Consider the following 26410-nt stretch of genomic DNA (forward strand, 5'->3'; position numbering starts at 1 on the left):
AGAGGAAAAAAATTGAAACAAGGAACAACCCCATCTTTAACGATTAGAGGTTGCACTTGATCGATGCATTTTCAGGAAAGTAACACATGTAGGCAACTGCAATTTTGTTAGCAAGAGCTTTAAATACACCTAAAATGTGTCCAGAGCCATAGACACCTAAACTCTTCTCACATTACAAAGAACAAGCGTAAACTATACCGGTACCTTCACATCCTCTTATCAATACGTCCTGGGTACGTTCAATAAAAACTCTCATTTTCTAAAAACTTATTCCACTGGTTTAGAAATTCAAATTTTTGTTACTTTCAATATGCTTGCCGTCAAATGAGAGACTTGTGTCATCTCCGTTGACACTTCCGCAAGAGATGGTGACGGGCACACTTTTGCAGGGAATTTAAAATCATCTTTAAAGCTTTCAGTTCCAGAGTTTCACTATAAAAAACACTTCCTGAAACGTCCTTTTACGCATTAACACAGAGGGAACACTCGGACAGTGGCAATTCTGGGCTGTAAGTTGGGGAGCGTAACCTAGAAATGCCTTTTATGGTCAAAAATCTCCTCACACTTTGGACTACGAAAGGCCTCACATTATACTAATGAAACTTTCTTCTCTCATAAAGTCCATACCCTTTCTTTCTACATCTACATCTAAATGGATACTCTGTAAATTACATTTAAGTGTCTGGCAGAGGGGTTCATCGAACCACCCTCACAATTCTCTAATAGCCCAATTTCGTACAGTGCGCGGAAAAAATGAACACCTATATCTTTCCGTACGAGATCTGATTTCCCTTATTTTATCGTGGTGGTCGTTTCTTCCTATGTACGTCCGTGTCAACAAAATATTTTCGCATCCGGAGGAGAGAGCTGGTGATCGGAATTTCGTGAGGAGTTTCCGTCACTGCCGGCCGTGGTGGCCGAGCGGTTCTAGGCGCTACAATCTGGAACCGCGCGACCGCTACGGTCGCAGGTTCGAATCCTGCCTCGGGCATGGATGTGCGTGATGTCCTTAGGTTAGTTAGGTTTAAGTAGTTTCTAAGTTCTAGGGGACTGATGACCTCAGAAGGTAAGACCCATAGTGCTCAGAGCCATTTGAACCATTTTAGATTCCGTCACTACGAAATATGCCTTTGTTTTAATGATTTCCATCCCAAATCCTGTGTCATTTCAGTGACACTCTCTCCCATATTTCACGATAATACAAAACGTGCTGTCCTTCTTTGAACTTTTCCGATGTACTCCGTCAATCGTATCTGGTAAGGATCCCACACCGCGCATCAATAGTCTAAAAGAGGACGGACAAGCGTAGTGTAGGCAGTCTCCTTAGTAGATCTGTTACATTTTCTCAGTGTCCTGCCAATAAAACACAGTATTTGGTTATCCTTCCCCACAAAATTTTCTGTGTGTTCCTTCCAATTTAAGTTGTTCGTAATTGTAGTTCCTAGGTATTTAGTTGAATTTACAGCCTTTAGGTTTGACTGACTTATCGTGTAACCGAAGTTTAACAGATTCCTTTTAGCACTCATGTGGATGACCTCACACTTTTCGTTATTTAGGGTTACCTGCCAATTTTCGCACCATTCAGATATCTTTTCTAAATCGTTTTGCAAACTGTTTTGATCCTCTGATGACTTTATTAACCATAAACGACAGCGTCATCTGCAAACAACCTAAGAGATAAGGAACTACAAAGGGCCTGAAACACTACCTGTGGTATGTGATCCTTTATCTTCTGGCTAAGAACCAGTCTGTAGTATGCTGCAGTCTCTGTAGTATCTCTTGGATCGGTGTGAGTGTTCACCATGGCTATGAAATCCAAGAATGTGAAGACCACGATCTAGTTCACCGACTTCTGTACGTGCATTTTTTTGTGACAGTTCCGTAACTGAGATTTGTCTCCCTCTAGGAGATAACGGGCCCTGCTCCTTCTTGTTATTTGCAACTTTTCCGGGAAGTCACAAATGCCTTCAGCGAACGATAACAAGCTCGGCGAGATAAATCGAGCACACGAAAAGCTTTCTTCGTTTCATCACGTGTTGGAGAAGCATTTTTGTTCAGGCAAGCGCAAAATTTTACCAAATAACTTCGCCCACGAAACTCAGTCTACTGAAGTTTCGAAGACCAACCATTTCCGTTCACTGTTGCAACTCACCCAAAAGAGCGGGATGTACGACATGGCGGCTGTCTCCAAGTTCTAGCATGCAGTTCTCCCAGACGGTGACACACAGCTTCCCTACTGACTGCACGCAGTTCAGAGAGCTTATTTAACGTCACTAATACTTTCGGCATCAGATCTCTCTAAACACTTGCTGCAGTGTCCTCGGCAATCCGCGACGTGGTACAGTAATTCTACCGAATTGTCATACAGCTTTCCTGAATACAAGGATATTCAGCTGCTCCTACCTCTGGATTCTATGCAGCCAAAAACGCCTTCAATTACCACACGCAAGAGTTTCAAGCTCTCTCGCTCGAGTAGTCCTGCAATAAGAATGAACAGGATCTTTTTGTAGCAAATTTAATGTAGTTACATTTTGTACTGGGATACGTTTTCGCTAGAGAACACGGTTTTCGTATTATTCAGCCCGCATCTCGTGGTCGTGCGGTAGCGTTCTCGTTTCCCACGCCCGGGTTCCCGGGTTCGATTCCCGGCGGCGTCAGGGATTTTCTCTGCCTCGTGATGGCTGGGTGTTGTGTGCTGTCCTTAGGTTAGTTAGATTTAAGTAGTTCTAAGTTCTAGGGGACTGATGACCATAGATGTTAAGTCCCATAGTGCTCAGAGCCATTTGAATCATTTCATATTATTCAAGAAAAACGCGTATGAAGGTCACTTTTGTACGTTTTTCTTGAATAACTCGAAAACTATGGCCTCTAGTGTAAATGCGTTTCAGTACAAAATTTAACCACACTAAACTCACTACAAAATGGTTTTGTTATTTTTTCTGTAGGTCTAATAGTTTGTGCATAGCGAGCGAGAAAATATGAAAGTCTTGTACGTCATATTTGAAGGAGTTGCAGGTTGCATAAAACTCAGTAATACGGGCAACTGAATCAGCCTATACAGGGTGGTCCATTGATAGTGACCGGGCCAGATATCTCACGAAATAAGCATCAAACTAAAAAACTACAAAGAACGAAACTCGACTAGCTTGAAGGGGGAAACCAGATGGCGCTATGGTTGGCCCGCTAGATGGCGCTGCCATAGGTCAAACGGATATCAACTGCGGTTTTTTAAATAGGAACCCCCATTTTTATTACATATTCGTGTAGAACGTAAAGAAATATGAATGTTTTAGTTGGACCACTTTTTTCGCTTAGTGACAGATGGTGCTGTAATAGTCAAAAACGTATAAGTACGTGGTATCACGTAACATTCCGCCAATGCGGGCGGTATTTGCTTCGTGATACATTACCCGTGTTAAAATTGACCGTTTACCAATTGCGGAAAAGGTCGATATCGTGGTGATGTATGGCTATTGTGATCAAAATGCCCAACGGGCGAGTTCTATGCATGCTGCTCGGTATCCTGGACGACATCATCCAAGTGTCCGGACCGTTCGTCGGATAGTTACGTTATTTAAGGAAACAGGAAGTGCTCAGCCACATGTGAAACGTCAACCACCACCTGCAACAAATGATGATGCCCGAGTAGGTGTTTTAGCGGCTAATCCGCACATCAGTAGCATACAAACTGCGCGAGAATCAGGAATCTCAAAAATGTCGGTGTTGAGAGGAATGTCGTTACACGTATTGCCGAATGCATTGAGGTTGACGGACATCATTTGAGCATTTATTGCATTAATGTTGTATTTACAGGTAACCATGCTGTAACAGCATGAGTTCTCAGAAATGATAAGTTCACGAAGGTACATGTATCTCATTGGAACAACCGAAATAAAATGTTCAAATGTACCTACGTTCTGTATTTTAATTTAAAAAACATACCTGTTACCAACTGTTCGTCTAAAACTTTGAGCCATATGTTAGTGACTATTACAGCGCCATCTATCACTAAGCGAAAAAAGTAGTCCAACTAAAACATTCATATTTCTTTACGCACTACACGAATATGTAATAAAAAATGGGGGTTCCTATTTAAAAAACCGCAGTTGATATCCGTTTGACCTATGGCAGCGCCATCTAGCGGGCCAACCATAGCACCATCTGGTTTCCCTCTTCAAGCTACAAAAGTTCCGTTCTTCGTAGTTTTTTCGTTTGACGCTTATTTTGTGAGATTTTTGGCCCGGTCACGATCAATGGAGCAGGCACATTTTCTCTGGTGTTTGGGAAGGTATTTACAATTCTGGTTTTGCAACGTGTAACTGCTGTCAGCCTAAACGAATCGTGCTCCTCACGTCTTTCAAACGTCACCCATCGTCCACGGGATGCATTCGTTTCTTCCCTATTTCAAACAAAATTATTGTAAATCGGAATCTTATGTGCCCACTCGATAGAGCACTACCAGATTAGTCTAGTACGATATTGTTTTAGAGATATGTGATAACAGAAACAATAAGACAGAAGAATAGTCAGCAGCGATTGAGCAGCGCACTTCCTCGTGGTCGTATCAGTCGGGCCGAGCTAGGGTCGCTGCTGAGGTACTCGTTATTCCTCGTGTTTCACTGGCCCCGTTAATAAATACCAGTAAAAAAAATATCCTATTCGACTAGTCTTGGTGCGCCATATCGAATGGACACGTAAAATTCTGATATAAAAACCGTTTTGTCTGTAACGAGAAACAAACCGACGATTTCCATTGACGCTGGACGTGCATGAAAGAAGTGACGAGCATCTTGTGCTTGGGCTGCCTCCAGGTACACGTTCCAAAAAAGAAACTGCGAATATATGCCTAACATCAGACAAAATGCGCCTGACGACTCTTAGGAGAGATACCCCTTATTTGCTGCAAATTAAGCTTCAACGATAAATGCTGTTTAACTACGGGCGAAATATCAGTTTCAAATATAAGTTTAGAAAATATTACTTTCAAATTGTTGCTCAATGATGTAAGAAGGGCGACAAGTGGAGAGAAATCATTTCTATTAAATATTTATGCAAAAATTTGTTACATATCGTCTTCAAAGAACTTGCGAACCAGCGCCTGCGTTCTAAAGTTCGCAGTACCCAGACGATTAAGGTGAAAGAGGCGTAGCCGGCGAACAAATGTTTAAGACGCACAGCATTCACAACCCGCCACTGTCACAGAAAGAGGAGAATATTTAAACGATTTACTCGTTAGTTTTTGCGTTGTATCAATTTTCGACTGACGTGTTCCGTATTGGCGCCAGAGTATGGTTACTGAGGTTAATTAATTCGTATTTGACAAGACAGAAAGGTTATTCAACGGGGCGCAATGCGTATTTCATTGTTCTCAGAATATAAACAGATTTCTAGTTCAGTGTTCAATTTTTTTATTTTGTTGAATGAATATCTATGTAGGTATTTCTTTTCAACTAATTGCTTAGTGTGCACTTTCCTTTTCAGTATTAACTGCTACGTGAAGCTGGAGCCGTTACTCATTCTCCGTTTTTGGTATTCTGCACCCCCCGGAGTTTAGCGACCCCCAGAGCGGTGCGACACTATTAACAGAAGTCCGATACGGTCCCAGTTACTTCTCTCTTATGCTGCTTAATTAGAGTTCCCATGTGATTTTCATTTTAAGCCCCTAACACCAGTGTGTCACCCATCGTATCGCATAAAAACTTTTACTTACAGCTCGTGTGGCAATACTTCATTTTTTTTTAAAAGAAAAAGAAACGGAAGACGACACAATACTAAAAGGCATGGTATGTTTGCTTTCTTTCTTTCAGAAAAAATATTTGCACTTTCTAGTTGTTACACAGTATCCCAGGTGAAACAATGAGTGGAATTTTCCTTTTGTTTGTTGAAGACAGATACCGAGCCACTTTTTAAAACTATTGTTTATGTCAAGATGCGTTTCGGGCCTTCCATCTCCCTTCCCCCTCTTTAATCGGATTACTATTTACATCTTAGGTCAATATGGCACATTTATCAAATGCATTTTAACCGATGCAACCGCCTTTTGAATTGTATTTTCCGCCTTCGTATGCAGGGCACAAACACTTTTGCGACTACCGAGGCAGTAATGCAGTGTAGCATTCTCCATGTGGCGACTATTTGTAATAGTAAACCGCAGTTACCATAGACCACGGTCATGCCGCATAATACGACCTTCTCATACACAACTAGCATTCCAACGCGATTTCCTAATACACACAGTGTATGTGACTTTGCTCCTATCTTCTGTGTGCACTTGCACTCAAATTCTAATCATTTCCACATTCAACCCCCCCTTTTCTGTGTATAAATTTAGTAACAAGCGCTTCTCGCTTCCCCCATTCCACTCCTTCCGATTCCTGCGTCTCCTTCTTGTAATTCTTTGACACCTATCGCGTCCGGGCCCTTCGACTCCGATTCGTCCACGCTTTCCGAAAGAGCGGCCATCAAGTATATAATTAAGGCGAGGACGGCCAATGATCTCTAGTGTGGATACACACTAGGCTCGTATTCTTACGGGAATCGGCGAAATACCGTCGAGTAATGAGGACAATGGACAAGGAGCACTACATCAGTAGTGTCTGGATGAGTTGGTAATTTGGTTGCGACGGGGGATGCGCTAGGGTAGTCCGGGTAGCTGCGATAACCATTGCGTCCGAATGGCTTATTGGTCAAAGCAACAGCCTAGTAAGCAGGAGACCTAGGTTCGAATCTCAGTCCGGCACAAATTTTCAACTTCCCCACTGATTTAAATCAATGCCCATTCAACGCCTATTTCTGTAATTTCTTTGTGTCTTTCTTCTTTCCGCTGGGGTTCACTGCCACACTTTACTTGACCATCTGCTATCGCCCGTCCTTTCTAGACGTCAATGCCATTTTAGGCGTTTCATTTCTAAGGTGTTTATTACCAATTTGTTGATATTCGTAGCCACACTTACGTTGGTATTTGGTACATGGTCCAGCTTGAAGCTGCCACAAAGTTGTCTCCAAAAGTCCGTCTCTAGCGCCAAAACATGTTTCTCTAACACATGTTTATTACCCCCCCATGAACCATGGACCTTGCCGTTGGTGGGGAGGCTTGCGTGCCTCAGCGATACAGATAGCCGTACCATAGGTGCAACCACAACGGAGGGATATCTGTTGAGAGGCCAGACAAACGTGTGGTTCCTGAAGAGGGGCAGCAGCCTTTTCAGTAGTTGCAAGGGCAACAGTCTGGATGATTGACTGATATGGCCTTGTAACAATAACCAAAACGGCCTTGCTGTGCTGGTACTGCGAACGGCTGAAAGCAAGGGGAAACTACAGCCGTAATTTTTCCCGAGGGCATGCAGCTTTACTGTATGAGCATGGAGAGCTGCATCAAACCAGTCTCAGGACTGAAGACCGCAACAGCAACAACATGTTTATTACCCGTACTCCGTACGTAAAGATGTTTGCAGTAATTGAAAGATATTCATCTCCTTGATCTTTTCTGTTATTTTGTTACTAGCTGACAAACCCGGCTTTGCCCAGGCATTCATTTTGCCAGTTTTCTGTTAGAAACGAAGCCTTATGGGTACTCCTGCAGTAGACTCGCTGTGAGATGATCCTGGACAGTTGCTGTACGCTGAGTGCAGTTGCTTCGTGTAGCTGCAACGCGATATCGTAAAAGTCTCTATGGCAATGCATCTTCATAGTCGTACGATTTTTTTCCTGTAGCCGTTTGCTCTTCGTAGTTGCTAGGTGTCGAAAGTACTGCCAGGTGTCATGGATTTCCTTACGTTGAAGAGATTATATGAGCGTCGTAGTAGTAAAGAATTAATGTATTAAGGCTTCATGCATGATGTAACATTTTCTCCGCATCTCAGTGTTTATGACGTCTTATCTTGCGAACTCTGATAGGTAGGTGGTTATTGGCGCCACAACAATGGTTGCCTGACAGTAAGCGACATGTCCATCAAGTTTGTTTGAAGTTGGCTTCGAGGTTTGGGGGGGGAGATGTGGAAAATATATACAAACATACATACATCCGTTTTTGTAATATGTATCGATTCCTAAGGACCGAATTCTGTCATCGCACGGCCCTCCTGCCCTGCCCTATTTTATAATTTACATCATCTTTACTTTTTCCGTTTGATGATATCGTAACTCACAGGAACTTAAAAGACTTACATCCCCCGATCTTACTGCCTCCATAATCCAAATCCTCTAAGTTATTGTCGCCAACTTCCAGATATTCGGTATTTGTCAAGTTAGTTGTGAGGTTCCACCTTTCATACTTCTTTTTGAACTTACGAAACAGGAACTCACCATCATCCTGGCCTTCTGTTACAATAACATGGTCATCGGCGAGAAGGGTGGCTGCCAATAGTAGTGTTTCTACATCACGGTCAGCCCATTATCAAGAGAGCATTTTCTCTTCATCTTTTAGGATATCTCGGAGGGACTTGCAAAAGCAAGGCAAACCGTTGCAACGTGTCCGGTGGACAAGAAACCTATGCTCGTAATTTTCTCTGGCAATTCAATTTTGGAGAAAAGGAAGGTCGGCGTTTCACGACTAGCTAATGGCGGAGTTTACGAAGGATGAAGAAGGAATTCAGCTGCGTCCTTTTATACAATTTCGATATTTCCCTTACGCAAGAAGAGAGAAAACTTACTCTGAGTGGCCCAGTGGGATTTGATGTGACAAATTTTCACTGCACCACCTCGCTCGGCAAGGTCTGAACAGACACCTGCGAATCGAGTATCATCGAGATCTATAACGTACACCCAATAAGGACGTGAGTGAGTATCCGTTCAATGGAAAGCACCACATAACATCAAATATTTAGTATTCTGGGGGCGGCGAAAGGCAAAGTGACAGCGGTATATGTTTTCACGATTAAAGTAGATGTTGTTTCGTAATGACGTCAATTCCCAACCAAAGTGGTGGCAATTAGGTGCACGTATATATTACTTTCTGTTTACAGTCGTCACCTTTCTATTTCGTCTTCAAAAAAGTGGTGCAGTGCTCAGAAAATAGGTTCTACGAGGGCAGTTCAATAAGTAATGCAACACATTTTTTTTCTGAAACAGGGGTTGTTTTATTCAGCATTGAAATACACCAGGTTATTCCCCAATCTTTTAGCTACACAACACTATTTTTCAACGTAATCTCCATTCAATGCTACGGCCTTACGCCACCTTGAAATGAGGGTCTGTATGCCTGCAAGGTACCATTCCACTGGTCGATGTCGGAGCCAACGTCGTACTGCATCAATAACTTCTTCATCATCCGCGTAGTGCCTCCCACGGATTGCGTCCTTCATTGGGCCAAAGATATGGAAATCCGACGGTGCGAGATCGGGGCTGTAGGGTGCATGAGGAAGAACAGTCCACTGAAGTTTTGTGAGCTCCTCTCGGGTGCGAAGACTTGTGTGAGGTCTTGCGTTGTCATGAAGAAGGAGAAGTTCATTCAGATTCTTGTGCCTACGAACACACTGAAGTCGTTTCTTCAATTTCTGAAGAGTAGCACAATACACTTCAGAGTTGATCGTTTGACCATGGGGAAGGACATCGAACAGAATAACCCCTTCAGCGTCCCAGAAGACTGTAACCATGACTTTACCGGCTGAGGGTATGGCTTTAAACTTTTTCTTGGTAGGGGAGTGGGTGTGGCGCCACTCCATTGATTGCCGTTTTGTTTCAGGTTCGAAGTGATGAACCCATGTTTCATCGCCTGTAACAATCTTTGACAAGAAATTGTCACCCTCAGCCACATGACGAGCAAGCAATTCCGCACAGATGGTTCTCCTTTGCTCTTTATGGTGTTCAGTTAGACAACGAGGGACCCAGCGGGAACAAACCTTTGAATATCCCAACTGGTGAACAATTGTGACAGCACTACCAACAGAGATGTCAAGTTGAGCACTGAGTTGTTTGATGGTGATCCGTCGATCATCTCGAACGCACGCTCCGCCATTGCAGGAGTCACAGCTGTGCACGGCCGGCCCGCACGCGGGAGATCAGACAGTCTTGCTTGACCTTGCGGCGATGATGACACACGCTTTGCCCAACGACTCACCGTGCTTTTGTCCACTGCCAGATCACCGTAGACATTCTGCAAGCGCCTATGAATATCTGAGATGCCCTGGTTTTCCGCCAAAAGAAACTCCATCACTGCCTGTTGTTTGCAACGCACATCCGTTACAGACGCCATTTTAACAGCTCCGTACAGCGCTGCCACCTGTCGGAAGTCAATGAAACTATACGAGACGAAGCGGGAATGTTTGAAAATATTCCACAAGAAATTTCCAGTTTTTTCAACCAAAATTGGCCGAGAAAAAAAATGTGTTGCATTACTTATTGAACTGCCCTCGTAATTCGTCATATCAAGCCCAGCTGGTCCATCCATAATAAGTTTTCCGTGTTCTTTCCTAATGGAAATACCGACGCGGCTGAATTCCTTCTTCATCCTTCGTAAACTCCGCCATTAACTAGTCGTGAAACGCTGACCTTCCTTTCCTTCAAAATTGAAGAACCACAGACAATTACGAGCAAAGGTTTCGTGACCACCAGACACGTTGCAGCGGCTTGCCTTGCGTTTGCATGTCCCTCCGGGATATCCTAAAAGATGAAGAGAAAATGCTGTCTTGATAATGTGCTGACAGTCACGTAGTAAAACTACTATTAGCAGCCACACTTACCGCACTTTTGATTTCTGTGACAACTGTAAACTGAGTTTCATTTCGTGCTACGTTATTTCATCCTTCAGTACATATGTTTCATATAGACCCTAAGGCAAAAGATACGGAATGAATAGCCCAGGCTGAAATATTTCCCTTTTGTAGGTGAACCCTTACCTTTATTTATGATTTACTTCGTAAAAGGATATAAAAATGTGTGTCGAATGATGTTATAACAGGGCGAAACTGCAATTGTCCCCCCACAACTGTGGGTTCTTTCAGTGCTTTGGGAGATGGTTCATTTTTAATTACAACAGATGAAACGTTAAATCACTTTATCACATGACTAAATAAAATGGTTTACCTAACTTGAGACAGTTCGTTGACAAAGGAGAGCGTAGAATATTTCCAACTGTCATTGACTATGAAAGCGTCACTTGATGGATACAATCACAAACTATTCTCTTGGAGCATGAAATTCAACACTACCATAACTACATATTTCACTGCGACTTCGACTAACACTGTCCTACTAGATGATGTTGTCTGCGGAAGGAGAGGTCAGAAACTGGGGTAGGTCTCTGGTCTATATTCAGCTCAGTACGAGGGCACCGCTCTTCTGAGACGGGAGTCGTGACCTCCAGAACCATACCACAAATTAATCAGAGGAATTAGTTCCATTAACATTATTTACAAGCCAAGCTGTTCACAGATACAACGAAAACGTATCCTTAATATCGAACACAAGTAACTACTGAAGGTCTACTTTGTAGTACTCGCAGACACACGTCTGTCGAAGTACGGAGCGTATTGCCAATGAGAAAATTATCACCGTAATAGAATCACAGTGATCCCACGAGGCTGGGCGATGACTGAATGATAAAATTAACACTCAGCACCATTCAAGATTAAGGCCAAATAATGTGCTCCACAATTTTTGATTTTGTACGAGTATGAGAGACTTCCAGATGAGATGAAAATTAAATTGCCGGTAATGTCATAGTTTTTCGAGGCAAAGTACATGCATTACTCTGTGAAAGTAAAGTATGAAATATATCTGTACTCACGTAAATAACCCAGTCCTTCGGACTGTGTGCATTGGTCCCGCACACATAGAGACGGTTTCCGTTACCCATTGGCTGGATGACGCGTATATGATTGCGACAGTCGAAGTGCTGTAACAAAAAGATAGTTTAAAAAAAATTGGCAAAATCAAAAATTACCTGCAAAAGGAAAAATGTGTAGGATTTGAGCTCGTTGAATCTATTTAATAAATAGGGCAAACCTCAAGATTAGAAAAATTTAAAATAATGCTACACTGTTTACGTATGTAAGTTCTGAAAAACCAAGATAAAACGACAATTGAAAATATTAGAGAATAATGGGTGAAAATGAAAAATTACAGCTACGGTCGCAGGTTCGAATCCTGCCTCGGGCGTGGATGTTTGTGATGTCCTTAAGTTAGTTAGGTTTAACTAGTTCTAAGTTCTAGGGGACTAATGACCTCAGCAGTTGAGTCCCATAGTGCTCAGAGCCATTTGAACCCTTTGAAAAATTACAACGAGGCGGCCTTTCAAACACAGGGAGACGGAAGTTTTCAGGAAACCGAAATGATGTAGCTCATTTAAATTTAATAAGCGAAGAGAATGGGGTACAACTTTATAGCAGCCCATAGTACAATACACAAGGAAACATAGATAAGGTAAGAGAACAACAACGAAATAATTGTGTTGATCCAATAACTACGGAACTTCTGTACTTCGCTACGTACGCTGAAGGAGGCCTATTGTATTTCAGATATATACTGTGCGTTGTGGTCTTCAGTCCGAAAATGGTTCCATGCAGCTCTCTACACTATCCTATCTTGCGCAAGTCTCTTTATCTCCGAATAACTACTGTAATTTACTCGTGTATCCGTTTGAACCTCCTTACTATATTCATCCGTCGGTCTCCCTCCACAATTTTCACCCCCCCCCCCCTCTCTTTTGTACACACACACTTGCTTCCAAAATTCCAAAATCAAACTGACGCATCCTTGATGGCTCATATGTGTCCTATCAATCGATCTCTTCTTCTAGTCAAGTTTTGCCATAAATTTTTTCTCCTTGTTTCTATTTTATGCCTCCTCATTAGTTAGTCGATCCACCCACCAGGTCTTCAGTATTCTTCGCTTGCATCACATTTCAAAAGTTTGTATTATCTTCTTGTCTGAACTGCTTACTGTCCAACAGACTACGTTTCACCTTCTTTCAATTGTACACTCCATACTAACACCGTCAGAAAGGAGTCCGTAACACTTTAATTAAACTTTAAATGTTAACAAATTCCTCTTTCTCAGTAGTGCTTTCCTAGCTATAATAAGTTTGCAATGTACCACGTGGCTATAATTAAAGTGGAGATACAGAGTTCATGTGTGGTCTGTAATTATAGTAGGGCAGCGAAAGTCGGTAGATATTCTAATGCCTTGTTGCGAAACTGATTTACGCTGTAAAAAAAAAAAAAAGTTTCCCATTTTGGCCACGGGGTAGCAAATTTGTTCTACGAATGCAAGAAAGGCGTATAGATGTGCTTCCATATGTAATGGATCAGGAACGGAACATCGGCAGAAAATTTCAGCCAAGTCAGAAAGGCATAATTTTGATTATATTAGAACAAATAAGCCCTCGGTCACAAATATTAAGTCAAAATGGACCAGGTTTCGACGCTACTATGAGCGTCGTCTTCAGAATTATACTAGTGTTCTAAAACATATTAGGTATATAATACTTTAATAAAATTAAAGTTTGTACTGACTGGAAAAGATGCAGTACTTACAAGTCACATATTAAAAAAGATCTAAGCCGGAAAGGCGACGTCATGAATAGTTGTAAGTAAGATGGCGATCCGCTAAGGGCTGCTCGTACTTTAGTGAACAAGGGATGCAACAATATTTGTGATCGAGGGCTTATTTGTTCTAATATAATTCTGACACGGTCACTGAACCTTAGCAGCTATGTTCAAAGTTTTGCATAATTTTGATTTTATTATTAACTAGTGCTTCCACAATTTGTTCAATATGGGCACCGGAGACGTGGGCAAAATGCTGTGCAGCGCCAGATTTGCACCTGGTGGCCAAAGCTGGAACTTATTTTTTTCTAGTGGCAATTGGCTCCACATTAAAGCATTAACATATCTACCAAGTTTTGCTGACATACGTTGATTATATCCCACACTGCACCTCCATAAGTAGCCGCATTTCAATTATAATTACCCAGTATATCGTCTACTTCATCCATCATCATTTATTTTGCTGCCCACATAGTGAAACTCGTCTACTGCTTTTCATGTCTCACTTACTAACCTAATTGCCTCACTGTCGTCTTGTTTAATTTGATTACATTCCATTATTCCTGTCTTCTTTCTGCTGATGTTCCTTTTACATCCTCCTTTCAAGACACTGTTCACCCATTCAGCTGTTCTTCCAAATCCTTCGCTGTCTCTGACAGAATTACAATGTCATCGACAAACTTCAAAGTTTTAGTTTCTTCTCCAAATTTTTCTACCGTTTCCTTCACCGCTTGCTTCATGTTCGTATTGAATGACATCCGGGTTAGGCTGCAACCCTCTCTCACTCCCTTCTAAACCACTGCTTTCCTTTCGTGCTCTTCCACTCTTATAATCTCAGTCTGGTTTCTGTACGCGCTGTAAACAATATTACGCTCCTTGTATTTTATACCTTCTACGTTCAGAATTTCAAAGAATGTATTCCAGTCAACGTTGCCAAATGCTTTCTCCGTATAACTCTTCTTAAAAGTTTTTTTTTGTGATTATGTGATGCCGTACTCGAAAAATACTTGGTGGTAAATGCAAAACCGTCCCGACATTTTTGACGACTCTTCATCTTGTCTTGAGGATGACGAGGATGAAAACACAAAACGTTGAATCGAGACGCCCCGAGGAAATTTCATCATAAAGTACGCGGAAAAACACTGGATTCTCATACGACAATAGTTGGAAAAATTAACACAGTTTTAGATCCTCGCCCAGCAATAGCTGTGTGTTCTTGTTAAATAATTTTGGAGCTTCTCCAAGACCGTTAAGGACGGTGTCACTGATTACTTTCATTTTTGTAATCTCAATTTATTCCGTGAGGTGAAGTTTCCGTCAATGCGCTTGCATTGCCTGCTGGTTATTCTTCACTTTATTTCACTAAATTAATAAAGGGAGTAAATATGACTGTCATTTATGAACTAAACTTTTAAGAAAGGAGAACATTCACTTATGGTAGTTTCTTTTAAACCAAGTTTTCAAGCTCATCACAGTGAAGAACACCGATGCATCGCGAAGAAACACTTTGAAAACTGGTAGCGCAGTACAAATGCGAGACGATCCACACCGTCGGACAGCAGTTATCAGATAACAAGCTGTAACATTGCTAAACACTTCTCGAGCAGACAGATATGAACGTGACAGATTAGATTAAAAATCGACAGCATTCAATTAAGCAGGCGACTGTCCCGTACAGTGCAGGGGTCAATTATGAGGGAAACTAGTCGTGAGTAATTAAACTGCGTCCAGTGCCACGCCCTCCCTACATCTCTCTCTTGCACTCCCCCCCCCTTCCACACACATACGCACGCACACACACACACACACACACACACACACACACACACTGACCTCTGCGACGCAATTCCTGCGTCCTGGCGCCGATTTTTCACTCACCGTGGTAGATCGCAGGTCACTTGGTGCTCAGTTTGGTACGCAGTTCGGACGCCGAAGCGTACACCCAACGTATCGTCGATTTTGCTTTTTTTTTTCAAAATTCTAGTACCTAGTTTAGGCAAATACTCCTGTAGTACAGCGCGCTTCTCATGCGTTTTCGAGAAATCGCGTTTCATGTTTTTACAAGCCTGTTCAACACAGTCGGGGGTGCTATATGTCGTGCTGTGATGTTAAGCAAATAAGGTGGCAGGCTAGGAGTATGACCATTCCACGGTCGACTCTCGTCAACTGTTTTTATCATCCACGAAACGTGTTTTCGCTACAACGAAGCATGTTTCTTCGGAAACAACAATGATGATGACAATAATTATAATGGTAAACTCGTGCCGAAGTGCGATTAGGGAAAGTGACGAAATGATTTATTTACCGATATATTCGTGTGCTTATTAAAAAATTATGTCAGTGAAGGAATTATATTTGTAGTTTCTTTTTTGTCATCGGTGGGCAGACAGAATTTGGCGTGGTATCTGTCATAAAAGCATACATAACATTGTACTCGCTAGCACCAAGCATATTTATAAATGCCACTTCATGACAAGCACGTTTTATTTTTATTAATGGTAGCGTAAAAAGACATCAGAAAAGTATTTATGACAGAAGTTCAGATTTTTTTTTTTGTGCAAACCATGTATATCGTAATAGCCATGAATACCAAAACTGTGAAGAGCAGTATGTCTTCACGAGACATTTTTCTCTGCTGCAATTGCTACAGGAAATTTTTGACTTGGCGTTAAAGCAATACATCGCATGGCAAATGTATCCCGGTATGACTGCAAAGACTGGGACCCCGTGGCAGCCAAACATGAACCCGCCAAAGAGCGGCGAGCCTCCCTGGGGGTAGGGGGTAATTATTGATAACCTATATAATCAGTATTAGAATTTTGCAAAATTGTGATAATAGAAATGATCCTTTGAAAATAATTTAGTTTCGTGCCTGTAACAGAACCCAATCATTTCACGCCTCAGGGGGTAATTACCACCAGGTTGGGAGCCAATGGTCTAGTGCATACCTTCTTACGTGGCATTTTGGATTTACTCTACATGTGAAACGTATCATAAAGGATGGAGTTATCTGTCTGGGACGCACTACCACACCAAAAGTAATTTATTGTTATTACTTCCAGCCAACCACTGGCTTCAGCCTAGTTCACATATTACCCATAATGTTCCACAATTTCAGCTATAGGATTCTTAGTGTTGTGAGGGAACGTAGGACACACAGTTCTGACAGTGAACGGTGGCCGTAAATGTACTGTTTCGAAGTAAAATAAAGTTCAAGATCGCTTTCATATCACTCTCCTCACGGTACGCACACAGCTGTGTGTTCTACCGAAATCATTTCCCGTGATGACCCTGCTGTTCGCTGCACGATATGTATCGGCGAGGCATGGTTTCGGACGTATGGTCCGCAGACCCTAGTGTACGCCCTTGGTACATCACAGACAACAGTCCTAATTGCGAAAGTACCAGTTTCTTGAAGCCGTTGTTGTAGGCGGACAAAAATGTTAAGTGATGGACTGAGGCGATCCAGAAAACGATCTTGATGCGTATGTTTTGCAACTCTACAATTACGTACAGTACCGTGAAGCAGGAGACTTGAAAGCAATCCGATCTTGATATCTAGTTTTGGACATGGGTTCCTTAGCAGTAATTCCCCTCTATAATCCCTAGAAGCCTGTAATAGGAACTGTGGAACACTCCGTAGACAGTAGCAGTATAAAAAGAGGCGGGAAATAAAGTTTTGTCAATAGAAAAGCAGTAAACATCAGAATGGGTCAATTAGGAGAGCTAAGTAACGCTCTAGATGGACTAGCCATTGGACCACGCCTAAATGACACATGTATCACTGACATTTCAGCCGTCCTGAGGATGCCCACATCGAATGTTGCTGATGTGAGTGTGAAGTGGAAACGCAAAAAAAAACAGTCGCAGCTAAAACGAGAGCAGGCAGACAGCATGTACTGAGGGGTACGGCCCGCCACGCATTTCGGAGGGTGGTTTTAAAAAACCGCATGAAATCAGCGGAAAGAATCACTTTTGAGTTCCAATGTGCTATCAGCAGTGAAGATAAAACAATGTGGGTAGAAAGTTAAAAAGAGTGGGATACAATAGTCGAACAGCTCGTCATATGTCGGACCACAGTGCTGTGTGATAGACTGAGGTGATCCGGAAAACGTTCTCGATTCTTGAACTGTACCATTACATTTCGTACCGTAAAGCAGGCGATTTGAAAGTGATACCATATTCACACTTAAGTTATATCCAAACGGTACATTTCCGGACATGGTTTCCTCAATCAAAACTTACACTACTAATTGCACTCTACAACAACTAGAAGCCTATCACAGGAACTGTGAAACGTCCGGCATACGTAGTGACCAGGTAAGAATGTGGGTAGCGGGAGGACGCACATTGGTAAGGGGCAGTCGGTATGCCGGGTTATGCTCTGCCAATAGCGTCACTCTGCCTCAAGTGCCTGCAGCGTAATATTCGGCGCTCGCATAGAATATTTACCGCTGATTTTTAGATTAGTTCAGATATGGCGAGTGTCTGTAGCCACTGTCAAGTTCATCATTGGTGACATAAAGCGGACAGGACAGCTATTATGTGAAGGAAAGACAGGGATAATTTTTCGAGTATATGATTTTTTCCAAAGAATGAGAAACGAAAAGAGTGAACCAATGAGGCAATTACCCCAGCGCTGCCAGTTACCACGGCAGGCTGCGGCTGGCAGTGATTGGAAAAACAGGTCGGTTAAAACCGGTAACAGTACAGGGCTATTACAAATGATTGAAGCGATTTCATAAATTCACTGCAGCTCCATTCATTGACATATGGTCACGACACACTACAGATACGTAGAAAAACTCGTAAACTTTTGTTCGGCTGAAGCCGCACTTCAGGTTTCTGCCGCCAGAGCGCTCGAGAGCGCAGTGAGACAAAATGGCGACAATGGCTCTGAGCACTATGGGACTCAACTTCTGAGGTCATTAGTCCCCTAGAACTTAGAACTAGTTAAACCTAACTAACCTAAGGACATCACAAACATCCATGCCCGAGGCAGGATTCGAACCTGCGACCGTAGCGGTCTTGCGGTTCCAGACTGCAGCGCCTTTAACCGCACGGCCACTTCGGCCGGCACAAAATGGCGACAGGAGACGAGAAAGCGTATGTCGTGCTTGAAATGCACTCACATCAGTCAGTCATAACAGTGCAACGACACTTCAGGACGAAGTTCAACAAAGATCCACCAACTGCTAACTCCATTCGGCGATGGTATGCGCAGTTTAAAGCTTCTGGATGCCTCTGTAAGGGGAAATCAACGGGTCGGCCTGCAGTGAGCGAAGAAACGGTTGAACGCGTGCGGGCAAGTTTCACACGTAGCCCACGGAAGTCGACGAATAAAGCAAGCAGGGAGCTAAACGTACCACAGCCGACGGTTTGGAAAATCTTACGGAAAAGGCTAAAGTAGAAGCCTTACCGTTTCGAACTCATTGATGGGGACATGCTGCGCCGAGTGTGGGAGGAACTTGAGTATCGGCTTGATGTCTGCCGACTCATTAAAGGGGCACATATCGAACATTTGTGAATGCCTAAAAAAACTTTTTGAGTTTTTGTATGTGTGTGCAAAGCATTGTGAAAATATCTCAAATAATAAAGTTATTGTAGAGCTGTGAAATCGCTTCAATCATTTGTAATAACCCTGTATTTTAATTCTGAATCAGAGGTGTTCTTATCTGTTTGGTCCCGGTTGTAACAGGTGTTCTCTCTTTTTTTTATTATCACTAATAGCCGGATAAAAATCCGAAACATCAATTAGCCATAGCAGCAGGGCTAAAAATTTGGTTTTTTAAATAAATCTTTAAAAAACGAGTAATTTTTATTCTTAAAATTTCTCTTGTATCATTACACAAAATGGAAAAAGTGATCAATGCTACTTCAATAGCTTCGCCATCAAAAACGGGAAACAATCACAAGGCATAAGAATTGGTACTGCACCGCTGTTACCAAGTGACGTGGGTTATAAAATGGTACGCCTGTACATGCAGTGTACAAGACTTGTCTCATGTGCTCTACATGGTTGTTTCGCGCTGTCATTGTCGGATATTTGTTGTAGTACACAGCGGCAACACCCCTAGTCTGGAAGTACTTTACGAAGTACGGTACCAGTTAAGTACTGTGCTCCAGTTCTTTTAAAAGGCCATAAACAGGAGGAGCCACAACAAAGGAAAAAACTTAACAAATCATTCATAGTTTACAATAAAAATTGAAAGTAGATCATCCACTACCTGTGTAACATTACGTAATACGACTTTATTTGCTTGTAGCCAACGGACAAATTAACATGAGAAATAAAGTTCTTCAGCTTCTGTTATCACCCTTAACACTGACTATTCCTAATGCCTAAATAGTTTCAAACAGATTAGAATCGATAGGAGAATAATGGTGACCTTTTGCAGTGTGAAACAACTTATCGCTTTTCGTGAAAAGCAGCGAACAGTGGACGGGACTAAATTTGCTTATTTAGTAATTTGATTCTATTTATCTTGATACAGAGGCAGTAAAAATTTTTGAATCTTTGAGTGATTTCCGCATTTATTCCAGGAAATAATACGAATAAAAAACCGAAAATCTGTTAGTTCAGAAACCGGTTGTTCTGATCGGTTTTAACACCCAGGTTACACTGGCGTTGGGGAAACCGATATAACCGAAAACTGGTAGTTTCAGCGAGAACCAGCATCCCCTAGCGGCTGGGGACAGAGTCAGGCAGCACACCGGTGATGCCGCAACTTATCTTCCGGCCGTCTTTGCGCAGAAAGTATCACACGCCTTGTATCTTACATTCACACTACTATAACATCTGTAGTACTAGAGATAGGAGACGACAAAAGCTGCTTGGCCAATGAGAACAACACTGTCAAATGAGTGGCTATTCCACTCTACAGCAGTTTTGGAACATTCCGATAGATTAAAAATATGTGGGGACCGGTGCTCGAACCTAGTTCCTTGTCTTTCTGATTGAGCTATCTAGACACGTCCCAAGACTCTTATTCACAGCTTTGCCTGGGTGGACTAGCAATTCTGGAAGAAACGCTTTTGCAAAGATATAGCTTAGAGGACTGTTTCTGGAAGAAATCTGCGAAGGCTGATCGTGAGTCGGGCCTGGATAACTCAGTCAGTAACAGTATCCCCGCGAAAGGCAAGGTGTCACCTTCGAGTCACAGTCTGGCACACAGTATTAATCTGCCAATAATACCCCTACATTATTGTCCACTGATGTGTATGGAAAAGTTATTCACATCGTACAAATCGACAATGGACGAACACTAGCTGTGTCATTGTAAGCACTTTTGAAGAAATGTAAAGAAAATCACGAATCGGGTTATATGTCTTATTGTTTGTCGTGCTGCGACGAAAATGGGTTAGAAAGTAAAAACTGTGTGTTGGGGCGGCACTTATTGCCCACCGAGTATCCGGTTGGCTTTCAGAGGGAGATCTCCACGAACTGAGTCACATGAACATGTCTCATTAAAAGATACTAGCCCTTTTCCATGCCCTTCAGTCTCCGCAGAGGGTCTGCGACGTTTTCGTGAGTCTAGCTCCGAGGGGGGAGAGATTCCAACCGAGAGACTAGGAAGGTGGGATAATTCACATTTAGGGCAACAATTGGAAACCTAAATCATAAAAGTGAGACAAAGTTTGAATATGATTCCTCTGATTAGAGAGCTCAATGTGTCAACAACGTCGTCGCTCCATTCTTCCGATTTCTGCTCCAATGTAGTGGTAGGAAGTTTTCTTTTCCTGTGGAAAGGGAAATCATAGCCTAACATCACTCACAAGTCCAGAAGACCCGGAAGAAGTGTACATACTCCACTCATGATACCACTGAGGCCAAGTCGTGTATCTCAGATCCTGGAAGCTGTAGCACACATCAACATTTACACCACCAAAATCAATTATGAGTCCTACTAGAATAAAAGCCGTGAGCACAAACAGATAATCAATAACAGAGTGTTAAGCTATGAAGTTCTACGCCCATTGCTCTTACTTACCTCAGATTTGCCTTTGGAGACGCAGTTAGCCACATGACTCGCTTCCATCACCAAAGAATCTTTCTGAAAAAAAAAGAAAAAGAATTTATTGTAATCTATAGGTCTGTAAAACAAAACAAAAAACATTACAACGGGCAATACTAATACCAGCTACTGACGACCTTGACCAAGCAAAGTGTATCCTGACATCAAGGGTAGCATTGTACCGTGTAGGGCTTCGGGTACAATCTCTCTCGCTCTCTCTCTCTCGCTCTCTCTCTCTCTCTCTCTCTCTCTCTCTCTCCCTCTCTCTCTCTCTCACACACACACACACACACACACACACACACAAAATGGTTCAAATGGCTCTGAGCACTATGGGACTTAACTTCTGAGGTCATCAGTCCCCTAGACCTTAGAACTACTTAAACCTAACTAACCTATGGACATCACACAGCCGGCCGGTGTGGCCGTGCGGTTCTAGGCGCTTCAGTTTGGAACAGCGTGACCGCTACAGTCGCAGGTTCGAATCCTGCCTTGCGCATGGATGTGTGTGATGTCCTTAGGTTAGTTAGGTTTAAGTAGTTCTAAGTTCTAGGGGACTGATGACCACAGATGTTAAGTCCCATAGTGCTCAGAGCCATTTGAACCATTTCACATCACACACAGCCATGCTCGAGGCAGGATTCGAACCTGCGATCGTAGCGGTCGCGCGGTTCCAGACTGTAGCGCCTAGAGCCGCGCGGCCAACCCGGCCGGCACACACACACACACACACACACACACACACACACACACACACACACAGAGAGAGAGAGAGAGAGAGAGAGAGAGAGAGACAGAGAGACAGAGAAAGAGAGAGGTGGGAGTGAGAACTGAGAGCACTTAACGACTTCCAACAAACTTTGCACGTAATTTCAAATCTTTCCGAAACATGTCCCCTCTGGTAAGCCCAGTCCCTCACCCTCCATACGCAAAAAACTTATGAAATGAAAAATAAAACTGTGGTTACTACATTTTCGCTGTTCATACGGTAAAACTTCAGCTTCATCAATAAGTTTATTAATTCTTTACTGGTAACTCTATTCGCAACAGATTTTTTTTTTTTTTTTTGAGGACTGAATCCACTAATACCACTGAATGTCCCCGCGAAATTATATCATTGCACGGTACATAGTTTAAAAGACATGTCATAAACAATGAGATGTATGACAAACTAGCTTTTCTTAAAACGAAATGAAAATTACGCAGACTAGACTTGTCCATTGTTTAATCATGACTTCTTCATCAATCTAGAGGTAAACAACTCGAAACTAATATAACTAACATAATTACGGTTTTCGTCTTCAGTCTTGGAGGTTTTATATTACTAACGTCAATTATTTAACGCATTAATTCATTTGCAAGGTAATGAGTCATACATGAGAGTTCAATTCTTTAAAGAAGCGTGGGATTGCGGGTAATTTTAAGAATAGTAATAAGTACAATCCTCTGAAGGTAGTACAGAAAGCGCTGAAACACATTTAATGGTGATCTTCATTAGGCAGAACTTTTTCCCCAAGAGAGACTGTTCTGAGCCCTCCCTACTCTAGCCATACCTGAAGAACACTTAGAGATAAGGAGTAGTTATGCTGGCAGAATAGTGCTCGTCCGCAGTGTGAGATAGCGTGCGCCAGGAAATAGGCACTGATCCAGGGCGGGCAGCACCTGTGAAAAGGCGAGGGCGGTGCTATTTCAGGGGAGGAGGCGAACGTTCGCCGCCTCCGGACGGCCAGCACCCTCACCCCGTGCGGTGCCGGTGTTAACCCTTGCGGCGCACGCCGAAAATCCAGCCACCCGCCATATATCCACCGGCCTCATAACTCACCCCCTTCCAGCACCGGGCGGCGTAGACGGTCCTTTTACAGGGGCGCCGAGGCTTCCGCTAGCGCGTGGCTGCCGCCGTAACACTATAGCCGGCCCGGGATCGGGCGGAGGGTGCTTTTCCCAATCCGCACTACTGGTGTTGGGACGAGCGATTGCCGAAGAGCCAAACGATACGGCCTCCGCCGTCTGACCCGACACTACCGGCCGCCCTTCAGCCAACAGCCCTTCCGTGCCCTCCCGTCCTTCGCCACTTCCTTCTCTCCACCCACCCTCCAGCAGCTTTCCGGGAAGAAAGGAGTAAGCAGTGTGTTTCCCCTTCCAAACACACACACACACACACACAAACACGTACTCACACCCACCGGTTTCCCAAAGCCCCCTTCTCCCACTGTGGGCCACCAGACGGGAGTCACGCCCTCGTCCCACTCCGACGCTCATTCTTCCACGGAGAGCTGGAATTTTTATTACGGATATACATACGAAAGCAGGGCCACGAGGTCCAGAGTGGGGATGGAAAACTACGAGACCGATAAATTGTCAAAAGCAACCAAATACTCTCATTTCTATTCCGTCCGCGCGTTCAGATATCATTCCTTCCATGTTCCTCCGGATTGTATGCTTCTGAAACCTCTGAATTATTACATTTTTGTCAGCTGCTACAAGTAGCTCTGTAAGTTATCTATTTCTTCCTGAAACATTCCCCAAGTCACCGCACAGTGTGAGGAGTCGTTCCACGATAATTTTCTATACCCCTCCTCACTTCCCGTACTTTGCGTTTTTCTCCCCTATTGCTTACATGTTCTGAAATTTAATGCTTTTTTTCTTCGTTGTCAGAGGAGTTAAAACAAGAAAAAAAAACTTGGCTGCACATTTATCTTTCGTCATTTTTCGGCTTTTTCGGCCTACAGTAGGTGAACGTGCAGCCAGGTTTCTTTAGACTTTAAGGATATCAGAACACGTAAACAACAGGGGATAAAGCACTGTAAGTAAACTGCACGTCATATTTATAAAGATAAGCGGTGTTTGATAGATAAACAGTAAAACTTATAAATGTATTATGCATGTCATATTTCTAGAATGACCACTGTGAATGCCTTGTAAATAAAACTGAATGTTTCTGACGTAAAGCACTATTAAGCTGCGGTATATTTAAGATGGGAAAAGCGATAATAACTGATATATAATAGCTGCTGCGGAAGATGGCCGTATAGACAGATATTCCATTAAGACATAGAACACAGGCTAGGATTGGGCGGACGGAATATCAAATCGTCGTGTTCTCTAAAGGCAGGCAAGTAGGAGTCGGCTACAAGCCATTTCCGGAAATAACCTAAAACTTAAATGTAGATTGTCCGATGGGGATTTCAATCACCAACTTCCTGACTAGGAGACTTGTGAGGAGGCGAGCAGATCTTCGTTGCATATTCTCTGTCGCTCCTGCGATTCTGCCGATAAACACTGCTGTGCCCTCCAGAAGATATGTAGCGTGGAATACACAGAAGACCGTCGAACTGCCTACGACTAAGGCAGAACTTGCTTAAGGATCAGCTCTGTAAGATGGCGCACGTCACAAAGACTATGTTATGCATCCGTGTGACGTCACGAAAATAGTTCCCAAATGGACAGGCCTCCACGAAACGGGAATAAAAGCAGATATAATGCTCCTGTCACCAGTTGGACAGTGCATACCGTCAGTGCATTCCCTCAGTGTAGGGCAGTCTACAGTCGCCACGAAGGAGAGACAAACTGGACATTATGCAAGTGATCTTTGCCACACACAGTCTTCATACTCCGCCGCGCGAGGTAGCCACGCGGTGATGGGCGCCTTGCCAAGGTTCGCCCTCCCCCCCTCCCGCCCGTCGGAGGTTCGAGTCCTCCCTCGGGCATGGGTGTGTGTGTTGTCCTTAGCGTAAGTTATTTTAAGTCAGACTAAGTAGTGTGTAAGCCTAGGGACCAATGACCTCAGCAGTTCGGTCCCATAGGAACTTACCACAAATTTCCTTCATTCCCTAATGTGCAATTTCTTTCTACATCTACATCTACATTGATACTCCGCAAGCCACCCAACGGTGTGTGGCGGAGGGCACTTTACGTGCCACTGTCATTACCTCCCTTTCCTGTTCCAGTCGCGTATGGTTCGCGGGAAGAACGACTGTCTGAAAGCCTCCGTGCGCGCTCTAATCTCTCTAATTTTACATTCGTGATCTCCTCGGGAGGTATAAGTAGGGGGAAGCAATATATTCGATACCTCATCCAGAAACGCACCCTCTCGAAACCTGGCGAGCAAGCTACACCGCGATGCAGAGCGCCTCTCTTGCAGAGTCTGCCACTTGAGTTTATTAAACATCTCCGTAACGCTATCACGGTTACCAAATAACCCGGTGACAAAACGCGCCGCTCTTCTTTGGATCTTCTCTATCTCCTCCGTCAACCCGACCTGGTACGGATCCCACACTGATGAGCAATACTCAAGTATAGGTCGAACGAGTGTTTTGTAAGCCACCTCCTTTGTTGATGGACTACATTTTCTAAGCACTCTCCCAATGAATCTCAACCTGGTACCCGCCTTACCAACAATTAATTTTATATGATCATTCCACTTCAAATCGTTCCGTACGCACACTCCCAGATATTTTACAGAAGTAACTGCTACTAGTGTTTGTCCCGCTATCATATAATCATACAATAAAGGATCCTTCTTTCTATGTATTCGCAATACATTACATTTGTCTATGTTTCAGTAAGTCATTGTAAACTATTGCTAATTTGTATTGCTACCTATTTTTGCCATGCCTGTTGCCTAGCCCTGTTTGGCCCAGCGACAAAGCCGTGTAGTTACTGCTTGCAAATAAGCGGCCTCATAACAGCAGCTATTGTCAGTGGTAAGCGTTCACCTCCTGCCACACTTACCTATTTGACAACAAGCGCATTTAAGGATATCATCAAGGTACTTGCATTCGCCGCTGTTAGAAGTACGTGGTTCTTCCTCCTTCAGTAACGCCGGACTGTTCCAGATACAGTGTGTTCCATCAAATGGAACACAAGCGCTTCTCGAAAACCAGTTTGACAGTACGTGGGTAGGCTGCGATC

At 43.2% G+C, this 26410-nt stretch overlaps 1 protein-coding gene across 2 annotated transcripts in view; it reads right to left on the reverse strand.

Annotated features, from left to right (window-relative positions):
• LOC126412375 (semaphorin-2A-like) overlaps nt 1-26410 on the reverse strand; it is a 1156194-nt gene that overhangs the window by 202089 nt on the left and 927695 nt on the right. For both annotated transcript variants that reach the window (XM_050081946.1, XM_050081945.1), the window contains 2 exons: nt 21476-21538; nt 11726-11833 (listed from right to left, as the gene is read on the reverse strand). In XM_050081946.1, the coding sequence (XP_049937903.1) occupies nt 11726-11833; nt 21476-21538 (171 nt within the window). The remainder of the gene's footprint in view (nt 1-11725; nt 11834-21475; nt 21539-26410) is intronic.

The sequence above is a fragment of the Schistocerca serialis genome, chromosome 7 (genome assembly GCF_023864345.2).
Source record: "Schistocerca serialis cubense isolate TAMUIC-IGC-003099 chromosome 7, iqSchSeri2.2, whole genome shotgun sequence".
Taxonomy (NCBI): domain Eukaryota; kingdom Metazoa; phylum Arthropoda; class Insecta; order Orthoptera; family Acrididae; genus Schistocerca; species Schistocerca serialis.